The 16,972-nt window shown below is 54.1% G+C and overlaps 2 protein-coding genes across 8 annotated transcripts in view; one reads left to right on the top strand and one right to left on the bottom strand.

The window, feature by feature from the left end:
* RGSL1 (regulator of G protein signaling like 1) overlaps nucleotides 1–1,460 on the bottom strand; it is a 16,367-nt gene extending 14,907 nt beyond the window's left edge. For 2 of the 6 annotated variants that reach the window (XR_010432624.1, XM_064664229.1), the window contains exons 1-2: nucleotides 446–936; nucleotides 95–169 (exon numbers count right to left, since the gene is read on the bottom strand). Coding sequence is in view for 5 of the 6 variants with exons in the window: in XM_064664229.1 (XP_064520299.1) it covers nucleotides 95–169; nucleotides 446–832 (462 nt within the window). In the remaining variant the exon portion in view is untranslated. Of the gene's footprint in view, nucleotides 1–94; nucleotides 170–445; nucleotides 938–1,340 lie in introns of those variants that run through there. The other 4 variants (XM_064664230.1, XM_064664227.1, XM_064664231.1 and 1 more) reach the window with 3 other exon arrangements.
* Nucleotides 1–16,972, top strand: part of GLUL (glutamate-ammonia ligase) — a 17,659-nt gene extending 687 nt beyond the window's left edge. The window contains exons 2-10 of one of the 2 annotated variants that reach the window (XM_064664242.1): nucleotides 2,092–2,215; nucleotides 5,678–5,765; nucleotides 6,117–6,335; nucleotides 11,354–11,544; nucleotides 12,742–12,903; nucleotides 13,172–13,318; nucleotides 13,730–13,857; nucleotides 14,032–14,231; nucleotides 15,252–16,972. In XM_064664242.1, the coding sequence (XP_064520312.1) occupies nucleotides 6,202–6,335; nucleotides 11,354–11,544; nucleotides 12,742–12,903; nucleotides 13,172–13,318; nucleotides 13,730–13,857; nucleotides 14,032–14,231; nucleotides 15,252–15,570 (1,281 nt within the window). In that variant the 5' untranslated portion in view covers nucleotides 2,092–2,215; nucleotides 5,678–5,765; nucleotides 6,117–6,201 and the 3' untranslated portion in view covers nucleotides 15,571–16,972. Of the gene's footprint in view, nucleotides 1–2,091; nucleotides 2,216–5,677; nucleotides 5,766–6,116; nucleotides 6,336–10,106; nucleotides 10,203–11,353; nucleotides 11,545–12,741; nucleotides 12,904–13,171; nucleotides 13,319–13,729; nucleotides 13,858–14,031; nucleotides 14,232–15,251 lie in introns of those variants that run through there. The other variant, XM_064664243.1, reaches the window with a different exon arrangement.

Raw genomic sequence — 16,972 nt, 5'->3', positions numbered from 1 at the left:
AGGGCTCTGGCAATGAGAAAACGGGTCCTTCCATCCCCTGCCCTGTGCTCTTTCTCCCTCCTCCTCACCCTCCTCACAAGGGGCATGTTCTCACCAGGTGGCTCGACAGCCCTGGCCAGAGGTCCCACTGGCCCGTGCCACTGATGTAAATGGGTGTCTGGCCAAAAACCTGTATCAAAACAAAAGTAGAGAGCTGAAAGAGATGGAGAGTGGCAGGGGAGACCAGAGCCCAGCTGTTCTAGTTAGTTCCCACTACAGAGAAGGGCATCCAATTCCCTGTTAGACCTCTGTCTCCCAAGTTGAGATCCTCAGTTTTCCCTCGTTTTCCAGCCTGAGTGTGGCGCATTCCCAGTTCTCCCGGGGTCTCTTAACACCACAGAGGCTGAGAGTTCACCTGAAGAGAGCTCAGAAAGGTCCCGGGCTTTATGGTGCAGAGTGGACTTACGGGAAGATTCAGAAACGTGTTGAAAAAGTCAACAAAAACATCATCTCTCAGCAGAAGCCCCATGTCCGTGGAGGCTATGGCCGCTAGAGGGGGAGAAGAGAAAGTTATCTGGGCTTTGTGTTGCCACACAAGGTGAGCCAAAGGAGGAGTTTTGAGAGGGACAGCTTTAGGGGTATGTGGTACAACTCGAACTGTGCACAGGCAGGAGGATTTGGACAGTCCATGAAATCTGGGTCCCAGTGCACCCATGTGCCCTGGGATGTGTGGCACAGGCTGTTTGGAAAGCACGAGGTTCAGCGGCATGCAGGAGCTGGGAAGTTTGAATGCCAGCTTCCTAAATAGCAAAGATACAAGGTCCATAGAGGCTGGGCACAAATGTGCTGGCATCCGTAGGGCAGGAGAAGGGACATGCTGTGACTGGAGGGGACAAGCTGTGCTCCTCTGCCTTATCCACGTATAACCCTGCTATCATGGAGAGGAACTGTGTGCTGTGCTCTGGTGCTGCTGCTCCAGCCCCACTGCCTTGGTGCCCTCTGAGTCCTCTTGCTCTGGTTCTTGGAACAAATTCTGCCAAATTAGCAGGCACCACCAGACTGGGGACGGGTTGTGGCTCTGGACAGGGTGTCAGTCACTGCAGCCCCCACTCCATCCACCCAAGACATCAAAGCAAGTGTCAGTTAGTGCCAAACACCTCGCACTATCCTGTGAAGTTTTATTCGTGTCTGAAAGATCTGGATGCAAGGGGGTGGGCTGGCACAAAATGTCCACTTTTGTGAAGGCACAGCTGTGTTACAGGGAGGGCTCTTATTTCAGAAGCCCAATACTGCTTTTTCCCCCCACTGTCCCCTCTGGGGAGTGTTTAGAGGGCTGAAGCCTCTAGCAAAGAGTAACTCACCAGCAGTCATCATCCTGCTGTGTTCCGCGGGTGTGTTCCAAACTGCCATGCTGATTGTGACACCCTTGTCCTGGCACCTTCTTGGTGGAGCTGCAGGGCTCTTGGGAACCCCAGGGCTTTCAGCATCTCCCTCTTGGTTGTACTCCAAGGCCTGCTTAGCCTGGTGAGGAAAAGGCTGAGTGAGGATCCTTCAGGCCTGTACGTGCCTGAAGGAAGGATGCCAAGAGGATGGAGCCAGGCTCTTCTCAGTGGTGCTGAGCAATAGGGTGAGTAAAAGTTGGAACAGAGGAAGTCCCACCTGAATGTTAGGAAAACTTTCTTTACTGCAATGGTGACTAAGCACTGGGACAGGTTGTCCAGAGAGGTTAGGGAGTCTCCCTCAATATCTCCCTCAGATATTCAAGAACCATCTGGACTCAATCCTGAGTACTGTGCTCTAGAGGATCCTGTTTGAGCAGAGAGGTTGGACAAGAAGACCTCTGGTCTGTGATTTCTGTGTTTATCTGTTCTGTGATTCTTTGAAATGTCACTTTTTTAATGGCCAGCCCTGAAAACACACCTGGGCAGTCCTGAAATGAAACCCTTTCCCTCTCTCTGCTTGGACAAACTTCTTGCCTTCAAACCAGGTCCTTGTCAGCACCTTGGTGCTGTGTGTGGCTGCTGTCAGCACATCTGCTTAGGTCATGATGAAATTTCATAGGAGACTCCACTATGCCTGCCCTGGACAGACCAAGTTGTCTTGCTTCATCAGGTCTGGGACTGAGGCCCAGCCTTGGAGACCCTCCAGCGGGAAGAAGGGAAAGAAAGAAAGAAGGAACTCCTCTTAGAGCAGCAGTGACCAGTTTCCCTTCCAGGAGGAGGAATCTGCTCCCCAGGTGTGTATTTGATCTTGCTATCTGTAATGCCATGGTGTCAGGCCTGGCAGGGCTGCCACTGCCCTCCAGGTTTTGGGCATTGTCATGCCTGGGGTCTCTGATGTGCCCCGTAGCAGAAGTCTGCTGGTCTGTGGCTCTGCACTGTCAGTGGGAGTGGGAAGGGTTCTGTTCCTGTGGAGCGTGTGGAACAGAGTTTTTGTGGCCTCTCCTGCTCTGTGGGATAGACTCTGCCAACATTACATCCCTAGAACGTCCTGAGCTTTCTTGCTCTGGCCACTGACAAAACACAGTTGTGTTATGTTGAGCATCATGTCCCATTCTGTCGCTGTGGCTGCAGTCCCTGTTACTGTCACCTCCATGCACGTAAGGGTGTGCAGCATCCCTGGAATCGCCTCTGTGCAGAGGAGGGTACCTGCGGTGGGCACAGGCAGCGCTGGGGCAGGACAGTGTCCCAGTGTCCCCAGGAGCGGGGCCACCTCACGAGGTGGCGCTGTCAAATCAGGAATGTGGAGCTGTTCCCAGCAGCAACAGGGCTCTGCATCTCTGCCTCGGGCTTGTGACTCCACAGTGGCAGTTAGTACAGGGACAACTCCAAATTAATTGTGGAGCTGGTGCTGGGCACCCCAGGGGGACAGTCCTGCACCCCAAGCAGGAGAGCTCGTTTCTTTGTGCATGGCTGGGCTGCCCTGTGCGAGGAGGACAACTGGTGCTGTAACAAGCCAGGAGGGACACAACAGAGATTTGTGAAAGCGTGTCAGAGATCACGCCTGAACTGCCCATGCACACACATGTGCCCTGGGAAGGTCACGTCCTGTCACGCTGCATTAGTTCACTGAATCCTAGAATGATTTGGGTTGGAAGGGACTGTAAAGATCATCTCGTTTCACCCACCCAGCCTGGCCTTGAACACTTCCAGGGATGGGGCAGCCACAGCTTCTCTGGGCAAACTGTTCCAGTGCCTCACAACCCTCAGAGTGAAGAATTTCTTCCTCAGATCTAATCTAACCCTGCGGTGTTTCAGTTTGAAGTCGTTCCCCCTTGTCCTGTCACTCCATGGTTGAAACTGTTGGGTTGAACAGCAGTGGGTGGTTGTGCTCGTCCCTGTGGTGCTCCTGGGATGCATGTTATCCTGGTGACAATGAGGAGATGTCGCCCTTTGGGTGATGCTTTTTTTTTGGGGTGTGTGGGCTTGTGCTCTGCTGCAGGATGGCTTGGCAGTGCCTGTTCTGTGCCAGCTGTGGGGATGGCTCTGAGATGGGGCCAAGCACAGCCCCTTGGGATGCACACTCACTTTCCTTTGGTCACAGCCTGGGCACATTGGCTGGTCACTATGCCAAAAACCAAATTGATATGGGGAGGGAGCAGCCATGGGCCACAAAACATCTGCTTGTCCTAGTGGTGCCAGGTAGAGCTATGGGAAGGAGTAGCTCTGATCATGAATTCAAAAGGATTTGTGCTGTTAAGCCTGAGAGATAAGAGGAGGGGTTAGGGAGCAGCTGGAGTGGTGGCTGCCTCACACATGAAAAACTCGTAAGTCCTCAGGGAAAGGTTGAAACAATTAAAAAAATATATATTTTCCACTTGGCAACTGACCAGTTGGCCAGTGAGATCCTCAGAGGCTGGTGTAGCTCCTTGGGTGCTCATCTGGCTCTGGACTGACCTCAGTGGGACTGTGATGGCTTCTGCCAGGAAAGGACCAAGGATTGTGAGCCAAAACAGGCCAACATGGTTACTGTGGGAGGGTGCAAGGCCATTTCCATGGGATTACTCCCCAAGAGGTGACTCCAAAGGTCTGGCAGGATGGAGCTCTGTTCAGCCTGGCTGCAGCTTCCTGGGATTTGCTCAGTGCGTGCGCAGGCACATCTGTCTTGTTCATCTCCTCACAAAAGGAGCTCACATGAGCTGTGTGGCTATTTAGAAAAAAAAACAAAAAAGGGTAAAAAGAGGCTTAAAAAAATAGGTGGACACATGAGCACAGCCCAGATTTAGAAGGGGGCTTGAAGAGGAGCACAGAGTGGTCGGACTCCATACAAAGATAAGGGCAGGGTTGCAACACCAAGGACATCAGGAGCTCTGCCCAAACCCGAATTATCCACGTCCTCTGTCCTGGTGTGGTAAGCAGCCCACCCTTGGCAGACCTAAGGCCGCCAGTGGCAGAGGCTCACATTCCTGGGGCAGCAGAGGGGATGGGGCTGGGTTTTTTATCCTTGCCCAACATCAGCTGTCACAGCTTCCTGTGGTGGCAAAGTCCAAGGCTGCCCGACCAGGGGGGTCAGCATCACCACCCACAGTCATTGGCCACTCACAGCCTCCCCCAGCAGCCCAGCCTGTCCCTTTTGGTGCCACAGGGAGGGTGGGAGCTGTTTCCCTGCCAGCTGTGGTCAGTACCCAACCCTGAACACCTTGGCATTAGGTGATGGCCTAGAGCCCTGGTAATCTGGGAAACTCCAGCCTGAGTGCACAAACCTGCTCTTCCTCTAGCATAAGCACTATATCCCCAGAGTGAGATTTTGGAGGGAGATTTGGGATTTTTTTTGCCCCTGTACAGCCCCATCCTGTTCTCATATAAATAGTTTAGGACACCTCAAAGATTGCCACCAATGGGTGTGACCCTTTAAGGCCCATAGCACCTTAAAACTGGAGTTGCCCAAGGTCTCAGGTCTGCCAACTCAGCTTTAAGTATTAACTGCTTTCTTGAACATACTGTGATTATTTTTTTATATACATGATTTTCATTCTTGGTCTCCTGGGTGCATAAAACCTGTTTGCTCAGCAAGGACATCATTGGTATTTCCTTACATTAATTACAAGTGTTTTTGAGCCTGTTGCCATTTGTCTGTGGTTTCCTTGCTTGGGGTTGAACATAAAGGCTGGGCTCTGTCCCTTACACCTGGCAGCCCCTGCAGCAAGCTCTGCCTTCACTTGCCTCTTCTCCAGCTGAAGCAAAATCACTGGTGTAACCTTATACAAGCATCTGGGGCTGCTGACTTCACCAGCCTGGGTTAAGCATGTGTTGTGGCAGGACAGGGACCTAATTCAGCCACGAGAGAGGGATATGGACAACGGCGCTTTGCTGTTACCTTTTATAATTTACAATGTCAGGCCTGGATTCACCATTTAATCCACTTAGGTAGCGCCCTGAGGATTTCTGTACTCTCACTTGTGGAGCTGCAAGGTGTATTAGACTGAAATTAATCTGCCAGCCACAGCTAACGCAGCCCCAACCTAGCTGGGAGTGCATTTAACAGTGTGAACAGTGCTAATGAAAAAAAAAAAAAAGGAAAAAAAAAACCAAACAACAAAAACAACTCTGCCTATGCACACTGTGACCAATTTCCAACTGTGGGGAAAGGCATGTGCTGAGCACTCCCTGGGATATTCTCCACCCTTGTACAGAACAAACCGAGCCAAGTAATTTCTAGGTCTCAAATCCCGCCTGCCCCTGACGTTCTCATCTTCCAGCTTCTCCTGGTCGCTGTTGAGGGCGAGCACGTGCTCGCAGAAGACGCTCAGCCCCTGCACAAGGTCTGAGGAGCAGAGCCGGTGGCAGGTAGGTGCTGCCGGATTGTCCCGGAGCGGGCGGCAGCAGTGCCCCCCTCCTTGAGGAAGGGGGGTGCTGGGGAATGAAGCAATGCCCTGGATTCCTGTGAGGCGTGGCAAGGTGGGCAGTGGGCACGGGGACTGGCACCCAGGTGGCTGAGAAGGGGGTGCAGAGGGAGGTGTGAGCATCTGGGGGGGTTTAAGCAAGGCTTTCCCAGGTGCTCTGTCCCCAGGAACCTACGAGCGTCACGGGCACATGGTGCAGGCGAGCTGCATGGGGGAGGGAGCTTTTTTTTTTTGCCTTGGCATGTGCCTCTGCACGTTTTATTAATCTGCTTTCCCAAACTGCCCTTCTGTGCAGCCCAGGTGATCTCCTCTGCCGCTGAAATCCCTCTGGTCACCAGCCCGTGGCTACCCTTGACCCTGGCAGCATCTTCAAAGGGAGCATGGGCCTGCTGCGGAGTGTGCAATGTTTGCTCACGCACAGGGCCATCAGCTACAGCCCCCCTGCCTTGGGGGGTTTCGTCAGCCTCCTGCAGCGCTCCGGGGGAGACCGGTCGGCCACTGCTGCTTGCGCAAGGTCAGTCCCCCCAGTGCACTCATTCCCCCCTGATGAGCTCCCTGTCCTCAGTCAGTGACTGCTGGGCCACTCTGAGCTGGGCAACTTCTGAATTAGGTGCTTGCGCAGGTGCCAGGTTTATTGTTCCAGCCCTTGTGTTGCTAGTCGTGGGTAAAAGGGGCTGCATCTCCAACTCCCCCAGCTGTGAGCCCCTCCAGAGCCCAGGGCCCAGTGATGGTGGTGGGCACATTGTCGTGGGTCGAACCAGAGGCAGCTGTGCCCAGTGGTGGGCAGAGATGGAGATGATGCAGCATCAGGCCACCCAGCCAAGATCTGGTCTCACTTGGATGCATTTCAGTTCTTTATGCAAGGCCTCACAGCCCAAAACACCTCCCTGGAGGGGTCTGGAAGTGGTATAGCTGAATTTGAGAATGTCTCAGCAGTTGGCATGGGGAGAGGAGTGATACTGAAGATGTCTCTGCTCATTGCAGGGGGATGGACTAGATTACCTTTAGGTCCCCTCCAATCCAAACTATTCTGCTCATCCCTCACAGCTGTGCCATTGCAGGAAGCTGGGGCATTTTGGGTGCATCAGGCCTCCTGCTGGGATCCAACCATCACAACAAAATGGGCTGTCACATCACAATTCCTGTCCCTGTGTGACATCTCTGTTTAAAGAGAAAAAAAAAAAGGCATTCCTTTCTATTTGAGAATTTTTTTTTAGTGCTGGTGAAAGACAAATGGGTACCTGGGCTTAGGAGTCTGGGTCTACAACCTGTTGGGGTTGAGATCCCAGGATCTGTGGGGAGGGGCCACCCATGGAGATGGCCCCAAGCTGCTGGGAAAGAGTCCCAGCACTCCAGGAACAAAGCCATCAGCCACCTGCCCCAGGGCCAGAGCCACAGGGATGTTTCATGTCCTACCTTTTTAACCCTTGAATTATCACCCCCCTCTGTTTTTCCTTCCTATGGTGTGACATTTCTGCATTTTAAGACATTCCCAAATTTATGAGGCTGCACTTTCAGGAGGTCCCTGCAACCAGGCCTGTTTGCTAAGAGCAAATTGTTCAGGGCAGCTGGGGAGGACATGAGGATAGGGATAGAGTGGGACACGGGGACAAGGGATGGATCACAGCAGCCCCACCAATGCACAGTGGAGAGGGAAGACATGATCCTTTACTGCTTGGCTGCTGGCTGGAGTTGGAAAAGAGAAGGCATGTCTTATGCTACCTGGGAGGAACTCATCCTGGTCCCCAAACCTATTCCACAGAGCGCAGAGTCCTGGTCCTGAGGGTTTGCACAGCTGCCTTGGAGGCAGGAGGCTGCAAAGTCCAGCCTGCCTGGCCCTCCCAGCAGCTCACCAACTGCTTTCCAACCTTGGCACTTCTCTCAGGATATTAACCACGCCGGCGGGAAGCGCTGGGGCAGGAGAATAAAGGTGTTCCCGTGAATTAATAGGAGGAAGAAAGAAAAACATGTGCCAGTTGGGACTCGCCCCTGGAGCAGGACATTGTCTCTGGCTATGCCTGTGGAGCGGGGCCCTTTGAAGGCGGATTTAAATCCACTCGTGGGACGTGTCACCTGTTGGCATCGTGCCTTCCCCAGCTCCCCCAGGAGGTTTTTGTCAGCGGCAATGAGGGTCACTGGAGCACGCAGCTGGGCGAAGGCACAGCCTGAGCCGGCTTTCCCCAAAAAAACACACAGGCTGGAAGGGGAGGAGGGGAAGGAAGGCTGGCGGTAAACAAGCTGGGTGAGCCCTGCGAGGCGGCCCGGGAACGCTCCCCCTTCCCTCCCCCGCCCCGTCGGCTTCCCGGGAGAGGGCGCTGAGCCCGCGGCTGCCGCTTCTCCGCTGGCTCGTAAACATGTTGTGCAGGGCGAGCGCAGGGGCTTGGGCATGAGCCAGCCACCCAAAGCCCGCCGGGGCCGGGAGCTGCAGCCTCCCACCCCAGCCACCACACCCTTGCCCACCCTGGGGGTCTCTCCCGGGCCGAGGTTTGCTGCTCGGCATGGATTTATTGGATGGAGAGGAGATGTTTACTTTGCAAGCTGCCTTTGCTCCCCGCTTCCCTTCGGGGTTGTTTGGAGCTGCCCAGCCCCGAGGTTTGGGCGGCAGGGGGTGACCCCACTCTGAAGGAACTTCCACCTGTAGACACTCGGGCTTGTTTGGAGCCAGCTCTGGCGGACAAAGTTACAGGGAAATTAGCAGGTAGCAAACATATTTCCAAGAATTTGGAAGGTATCAGAGCTCTCAGTGTCCCGATTAAAGAAACACTCTGCAAACCTAGGGAAGAGGGCTGGACGCTGCTTTATGTTTCCCGTGGCTTGACAGCTCCCCATTATGGGAGCTATTTTGGGCCTCGGCAGCAGCTCCTATCTACTTCCTTTTGCTTCAGCTGAGCTGTTACATTTGGGTGACCACAGCTGAACTTGGGCAGAACGTCAGATCCTGAGCTCATTTCGGTGGGTAGAACACTGCGTTTGTTTATGTATTAAAAAAATTTCTCTGTGCACAGGGTGCAGGAACTGAGGTGCTGAGAGGAGGCAGTTTCTGGGGCGCTGAGGGGAGGCAGTGGCTGTTGCAATGGTTGGTGGCTCTGTCTTGCCCAAGCAATTCCAGGAGGAGAAAAGCACCTTAATTTCACCTCTGTTCTGGACAGCCTCGGGGGATTACCACACACTGGTGGCTGCTGCGAGGTGGTGGTGAGGAATGAGCCGGGTTGTCCCCGGAGGCAGGGTGGGGATCTGGCTCTCGAGATGGGCAATAAATCAAGGCTCCATTTTAGCCAGCACTTCTACCTCCTCCCCCCTGAGGATCCGGCTCTCCCTGGCCATTTTCCCTCTGGATTGTGGATGTACTGTGCCTGTGTCTGCGGCAGGGTGGCTGTTGATGGTCAGGAGGCTCCAGCTTCTCGAGGAATAGCAATTTGGTGCCATGTCCCCGAGGCTGGCATGGGGCAGCCCAGGAGCCTGTCGCCCCGGGGCAGGCGTGTGGGTGGCGTGTGCTCGGCCTGGGACCTGCGTGTGCGCGCAGCGGGTGCACACGGGTGGCAGCTCCGTCTGCTCGTGCTGGCGTTGCTCTCCTGCCCCTTGGATCCGGGCAGGGAGGTGCAGAGGGCTGGACGGGAGATGGGACAACAAGCGAGCTGTCCGGGTGGAAAAATACTGGGCAGTGTCTGCAGTTTGCTGGGTGCTAAGTGGGTGCTCCTGTGGTGGGCCTGGGGGACTTCTCCTCCCTCGAGTGACAGTGACCGGTCCTTGTGCTTTGGAGTGAGGGTCTGCAAATCCAGGTGCTGGAATCTGTTACCTGCTCCAGGAGGAAAAGCGGGGCATTGAGGCTGTTTTCCCTCTCCCAGACGTGGTCACCGAGCCAGAGGCTGTGCCCAGGGCTCGGTGGGGCTCCGGTCCCTCCTTCTCTCCCCCCCGTTTACCCAGGGCGGCCGGTTTCCATCCCTGCGAGTTATGCCAAGGCAGCCGCTAATGTAAACCCTGCGGAAACCCTGGCTCCGCTCCCGCCTGCCCAGGGACCAGGGGTTGTTTTTCTGGACGGCTAAAAGGACTTAAACCACCCCCACGCCCCCCCTCCCCCTGCATTCTGCCCCCTCTTCCCTCTGCTTTGCGCACCCACCCACCGCCTCCACGGGGTGCGGGGCGACGCGGGGGTGCTCCCCCCTCTTCCCCGGGGGAGGCCGGGCCGCGGTGCCGCCGGAGGAGGAGGAGGAGGGAGGCGGGGTGGTGTCCCGGTCCCCCCTCCTGTGTCCCCCCCCGTCCCGCCCTGCTGCCCAATCCGTGCGGCGGGGCCGGCGCTGCTCCGCCATAAAGGGGCGGCGGGCGCGGCCCCGGGAGCTGAGCGTGGGAGCCCCGCGCCCGCCCGCACCGCCGCCGAGCCCAGGTACCGGCCCGGGGGAGGGAGCGAGGGAGGGAGGGGGTCCCGCTGGACGCCACCCGCCGCAGCCCCCCGGGGACACGAGGCCAGGGGGGGCAGCCCCGGGGCTCCCCAGCGGCCAGACGTTCCGAGGGATAATGCCTCCTTTGGGGGAAGGGGGGGGGGGGTGAGGTGGTGGGAGGAGAAGGAAGTGGCAGCTCGAGTTTTCTGTTGAAAACATTCGCTTTGCAGTTTTTTGGTGTTTGGTTTTTTTTGTTTTTTTTTTTTGTTTTCTTTCCCCGTCCACGAGGCTCTTCAGCTGATCGCTGAAGAAACGTGGGGACATCCCTCCCTGCCAGGAGACGCGCGCGTGGGTGATGCTTCTGGCAGGGGAATGGGGCGGTGGGAGCTGCCGCGGGGAGTGGGTCGGCTGGGGAGGGCTCAGTCCGAGCCCCCCTTCAGGGGAACAGGATGTTGGAGCGACTTCCCAAGTCACTCCACATTTCCAAAGTCACTCAGCATTTCCAAGCTCCTGAAAACACGCGTGGAGCCCGACTGCTGTGGGTCTGACACGAGTGGGCTGGCTGGCAGGCTCCAGGATGTGCCGAGCTGTGGGGATGCTGCAGCTCCCACCGAGACCAGAGCCTCTCAGGCCTCCCCATCACTGCCTGGGGTGCTCAGGGCTTGCTTGTACTGCCTGTTGCTTTTTCTCCTGCCCTGGGACCAGGTTTGGATAACCTCAGCTAGGCTGAGAAGGCATCTGGGGTGTCCCAGCCCTCCTCGATGAAGCAGGTTTAGTAAGAAAGCCTCAGCTAAGCTTTCCTTGTGTTAGCACTGCTCAGGAGCAGTGATGAGTGTGGAGGTGAAAAGTTCACTCAGGGCTGAGGAGCACTTTGGAAGTCTGCTGCACAGTGGATGAGACCTAGTTTATTGGCAGGAGCTTGGGTATTAATGGGACTCTTTGAAGGGATCGCTGCTCCTGGAGCAGGGCTTTCCTGGCTGTTGGCATCTGCCTGAGCTGCTGTGTGTTCTCCCTGAGGAATGACATGCAACCACTGGCGATGGCAGCCAGCCCTGTGGCCGAGCTGTCTCGTGCTCCTCCCCAGCTGAGGGGGGTGAAAAATGTGGGAGCGCAGGAAGGGCTCACAGTTAGGGTTGTTTCTGATTCCTCCCTGCAGGAACCCCCTTGTCAGGACTGCAGCCATGGCCACCTCGGCGAGCTCCCACCTGAGCAAAGCCATCAAGCACATGTACATGAAGCTGCCGCAGGGGGAGAAGGTCCAAGCCATGTACATCTGGATCGACGGGACAGGGGAGCACCTCCGCTGCAAAACCCGCACGCTGGACCACGAGCCCAAGAGCCTTGAAGGTGAGAGGGCAGGTGCAGGACTCGCAGCCCCTCGCCAGGTGGAGAAAGGATGCCATTTCTCTCTTTCTGTGGCAGAAGGATGGTTTTTAGGGAAGACGTTCCTCCTCACCCCCTTCTGGTTACCTCTTTGCCCAGATACCCCAGGGGAATGTTCCCAGCTCTCCAGATGCGGAGTTTCAGTTGGATGCCTGGGGGCTGGGAGCCCGTCCTTGGTGCTGTGGATGGGGCTTTTGGCAAGGGCTGGGGGCTGTTGGCAGGGGCTCGGTGGCCCATTGACTCCCGAGTACTCGTTTTGGCCGGAAGTAGTTTGGCAGAAGAAAGTGGAGGGGAAAGAATGGAGCTATCCGGTGTAATTAAGAGCTTGTGTCCCTCAGAACAAACAGTCCCAGCTTACACAATAATAGCATTAGGATTTTCCCCAGGTTGCCATGGTGCTGGCTGGAGACAGTTATGAAATGAAAATACTGTGTGTGACTGAGCAGAATTATCTTTTTTCTTTTTCTATTTTTTTTTTCCCCTCTCCTTTACCCTTTTCCCTGTAAGGGAGTGGTTGGCACAACTCCTTTGAAATCATTGTGTTTCCCATCCTCCTGCTTTTCCCCTGGGACATGGAGGAGATAATATTGCCCGGGTGGAGTTCACTGCTTCTCCCGCTGTGCTTTGACCTGGAGGGCAGTGAACAGCCCAGAGGGGTGGGCAAGGGGCCACGCTGGCCATACTCCCCCCATGAGATTCCACCCATATGTGATTTGTTTTCCCACCTTCTTCAGGCCATGTAACATGGATAAGGGTATTCCATGGCTCCCCTCATTCCCATAGCTTGAAGATGTCTAATGCTCTGCCATCCCCCAGCTTGCCCAGCTGAGGAGACTGGGTGCTCTGCTCATCCCTTTAGTTGTTGTGACATGGGAAATGTCCTCAGTGCTGCTCAGTTCACTCAGGCTTGGCCAGCAGCCCAGCAACTTGTTATTTCCCAGGGTGGCTGAGGAGTTGTACTCTTCTGTTTTTGCTTATTTTGGTTTTTTTTTTTTTGCTTCCTTCATTTGGAACAGAATCAGCTGAGCTGGGATTAAACCCATTGTAGGCCTGTTCTCTGTAAGCATCTTCACCTCTGTCTTACTGGAAGGCGGCAGGGAGCTCATCCTCTGGTGTCCAGGGACCCTGGGTCAGTGTGGCTTATTCCTCTCTCCACTCCAGATCTGCCTGAGTGGAATTTCGATGGCTCCAGTACCTACCAGTCTGAAGGCTCCAACAGCGACATGTACCTGCGACCTGCTGCCATGTTTCGGGACCCGTTTCGGAAGGATCCCAATAAACTAGTTCTCTGTGAGGTCTTCAAATACAACCGCCAGTGTGCAGGTGAATGGACGTTCTCCCTTCTCCTGGTGGAGGTGGTATTTCTGGGGAGGGGAAAGGAAGACCTGTCCAAATGCTGTCCGTGGCCTTATCATCACCCATGACACAAAAATAATCTGTGCCCTGACAGTAAAGGGCAAACAAAGTGCTGGTAGTGGAGAAAGGGCTGGGATTCTTCACTACTTCTGCTGGGACTCAAACTGTAAATGAAGTGGGAATGGGGAATGGAGGTGGAGGTGCTACTAAGCCTTGTGTCGCTTTTCCGTTCTAGACTCAAATCTCCGACACACCTGCAGGAAGATTATGGACATGGTGTCCAACCAGCACCCCTGGTTTGGCATGGAGCAAGAGTACACTCTCCTTGGGACAGACGGACATCCATTTGGGTGGCCTTCCAATGGCTTCCCTGGACCCCAAGGTAACCTTTTGGGAGTCTGCGCTGGACCAGATCAGGAGCATTTGAACTGTAATCCGTGTGGCACAGCTTCAGCTGAAAGATTGGAGGTGTTTCTAGAACCAGTGGTGGACAATAGCAAGTGGCATGTTGGGAAAAATTAACCATGAGGTTAAGATCATTACAGAAAGGCTGAGGTGGGGATTGGCCACATCCAAATTTGCTGCTTGGTTTGTTAGTCTGCAGGGGACTTAAACCTGTGGGGGTCTTGCTCTCCGTCAGTGTTCTACTCTGCTAGTTCTTCCATGAAAAACAGATTTTGGGGCTTTTCCACACACCCCAAGCCTTTGGAGAGTTCTTTGCTGTGCGTGCTCGGTCTTCGCTGAGTTTAAGCGATTTCCTTGTGGAAGCTGATGTTCACCTGTGCTGTTGCAGGTCCGTACTACTGCGGTGTAGGGGCAGACAAAGCCTATGGCAGAGACATTGTGGAGGCCCACTACCGAGCGTGCCTTTATGCTGGCGTGAAAATTGGAGGAACCAACGCAGAAGTGATGCCAGCCCAGGTAAATCGTTTCAGATGCCTCATGGAACGAGATAGTAGTACGGAAAAATCCCAGGCAGTGGGAAACTGTGGCTGCCTGCACTGAGTTGTGTAGTTGTGTCACAGATCAGGGAGTGGGAGGTGCCTCATGGTGAGATAGTGGCACCACTGAGCCTGTGACTCCTCCTCCTTGCAGTGGGAGTTCCAGGTGGGACCATGCGAAGGGATTGAGATGGGGGATCACCTCTGGATCGCACGCTTCATCCTGCACCGGGTGTGTGAAGACTTCGGTGTCGTCGTGTCCTTCGATCCCAAACCCATCCCTGGGAACTGGAACGGTGCTGGCTGTCACACCAACTTCAGCACCAAGAGCATGAGGGAAGAAGGAGGTCTCAAGTAAGTGTTCTGAGACGGGCCAGCGGCATCTGTGTACTGGGCAGCAAGATTTTGCAAAACTTTTGCTGACACAGGAGATGTTGCTCTGGTGTTGGATGTTAACACTTAAGCTTTTCTTCCAGATGATTTTTTTTTTTTTGCTTGCTTGGTTTTTGTGTTTTGGTTTTTTTTTTTTAATACATATTTTGTATAATGCCACACTCTCATCTTGATGCTGGGTGGGCAGTTCAGCCAGCAGTACAGCTCCGTCGGTGCTGACAAGCACAAGTGGCCAGGATGCAACTGTTCCTAAAAGCCTGTCTGGCTCTTCATCTGCCAATGCTGGAAACAAAGAAACTCGGCCTTTTTTTAATTATTATCTTTTAATAATTTATTTTTTTTATAACTGCAAGAGAAAGACCATTTGCTTCTGTCTAGGCAAGGCTGTGGAAACAGATGCCATGTTTTCTTAAAGATGAAGATCTTGGAAATGTAAACCCTGAGTTCTTGTATGGGATTGGTGTGCTGAGTGCAGTCAGAGGCCCTATGGCACTGGGTTGCAGTGGAGCTCTGGGGAGGGATTCCTCCTGGCAGCCCTGTTTTCTTGCCTTAATTTTGGTGATGCCCAGAGATAGTGAGCCAGCTCATGCCTCTGTGAGCTTCACAAATAGAAACTTCAGTATTGAGAAATCCCCCCTCTGAGAGCAGGTTCCCCAGTGGCAGTGTGTCTGGGAGGTTTGGCTGTGGGTTGAACTGGTGGTGTCTCACAGACAGCACTCCCAAGGGATCCTCTGGGATTTGGCCACGAGGATCCTTTTCCAAGAAACAGCCTGGGTCAGCAGTAGGAGTGGAGAGAAGCCCTGTGTTGGGATGATCAGCAAAGGGGGTTGTGGGGCATAAGGCATCACCATGAAGTGGCTTGGGGACAGCAGTGAATCTCGTGTCGCTTTGACACAACAGCCCAGAGTGGCTCAGCTCGTCCTGTCCCTCAGACACTCACTGCACATTCCCCTCTCCTTCCCTCCCTCCCTCCCTCCACAGGCACATCGAAGAGGCCATCGAGAAGCTGAGCAAGCGCCACCAGTACCACATCCGTGCCTATGACCCCAAGGGGGGGCTGGACAATGCCAGGCGCCTGACGGGTTTCCACGAGACATCCAACATCAACGAGTTCTCCGCTGGCGTGGCCAACCGCGGCGCCAGCATCCGCATCCCCAGGAAAGTGGGCCACGACAAGATGGGCTACTTCGAGGACCGCCGGCCCTCGGCCAACTGCGATCCCTACGCTGTGACAGAGGCCCTCATCCGCACGTGTCTCCTCAACGAAACCGGGGACGAGCCTTTTGAGTACAAGAACTAAGCAGACTGCGCCCACAGACACCGCCTTCCCCCCGCTCTTTCTGCACCCCTAAACTTCCCTTCTAGATGTAATCCCAAGGGTACAAGATAACATGTTCTGTGTTTCAGTAACTCTTGTTGTCTTGAGGTGGGGGAGGAGGGCAAATTTAGTTTTATCGATGTCTGTTTGTCGTTGACTCCTCAGAAGGCGAGAGGAGGAGAAGAGGATGTTAGAGAACTTTTAACCACTGTTTTATTTTTTTGTCTAATTCATGTGTACATCTGATGGGATCCAGTGGCTTCCAGGGACAGACTGCACACGCAGAAAGCCAGTAGGAAGAGTGGAGAGCTTAAAAATACAGCTGACTTCACCGAGAGTCAGATGTGGGGTGTCAGCCCCGCTGCTGGCTCTCTGCAGACTAATGGTTCTCTAAGGTTGGTGCCCTTCTGCAGAGAAGGGAAGATGGGAGTTGTGATGGAGCCCCATGTGCTCCTGCCTGTATGGGGAGATGATGAGGAGGTCATCATCCTCTGGCCACTTTGAGGTTTCTGGGAATCTTCTGGCATTGAGCTCAGCGTAGGAGCGTTGAGGAGAACTCCTGGTTCTGTCACTGGAAGTCAACTGATCTCTGGCTCATAACACAGAGTGAAGTAGTACTTTTCTATTTAAATATAAAAACAGCAAAAAAAAATTATATATGAAAGTGTTTTTTTCTTAAAAGAGATGACGTTCCAATGCCTCATCCAGCTGGAGCAGGCAGAGCTCTTGCCGGATGCTGTCGGAGAGCCTCCAGGTGGGACTGAGGGTGAGCTTGGAGAGCTTGGTGGAGGAGACTTGGATGAGATTTGTTCCAGCGTGGAGTGGAGCTTGCAGGAGGCGGCTCCCGGAGCCAGTTGCCTGCAGAAGCATCACTGTAACTCGAGAGGCCACAATGCACTAACAAGCGTGTGGCTCAACAGGAGGAAGGTGTCCTGAACTAGGAGTTGACCGGTCAACTTCCCCGCCTTCCGGACAGAGCTGTGGGTGTGTTACCTTTCCAGCAGGGCTAGCATGTCACTAAAGCAGGGCTTTTGATAAAGGAAAAAAAAAAAAAAAAAAGAAGTTTTAGATTTTTTTTTTTTTCATAATGTTCTTAGTTTCTCAAACTGACTGGTTTTTACAGAGACCGTTGATGCCACTGTTGTGTCCTGGCTCTCGGGCTGCCTGCCATCCAGCCGTGATGGGGGCTGGGAGAAAGGAGAGGCCACTTGTCCCTCCCAGTCAGCCCTGGCACCCCCAGCTCATTCTGGGGGGGTTTAAACGTTCCGGGATTTTACACTTGGGTATATTAGATGGTGCCAGTTATATTCCGTTGCATTTGGACTTCTTCCGAATAGTTCTGTTTTTTTAATAATAAAAAAAGAAAAAAAGAACAAAACCTTAA

This window comes from Pseudopipra pipra, chromosome 9 (genome assembly GCF_036250125.1).
Source record: "Pseudopipra pipra isolate bDixPip1 chromosome 9, bDixPip1.hap1, whole genome shotgun sequence".
NCBI lineage: Eukaryota > Metazoa > Chordata > Aves > Passeriformes > Pipridae > Pseudopipra > Pseudopipra pipra.
Note: the sequence above shows the minus strand (reverse complement) of the source record. Positions and strands in the feature narration are given on the sequence as shown.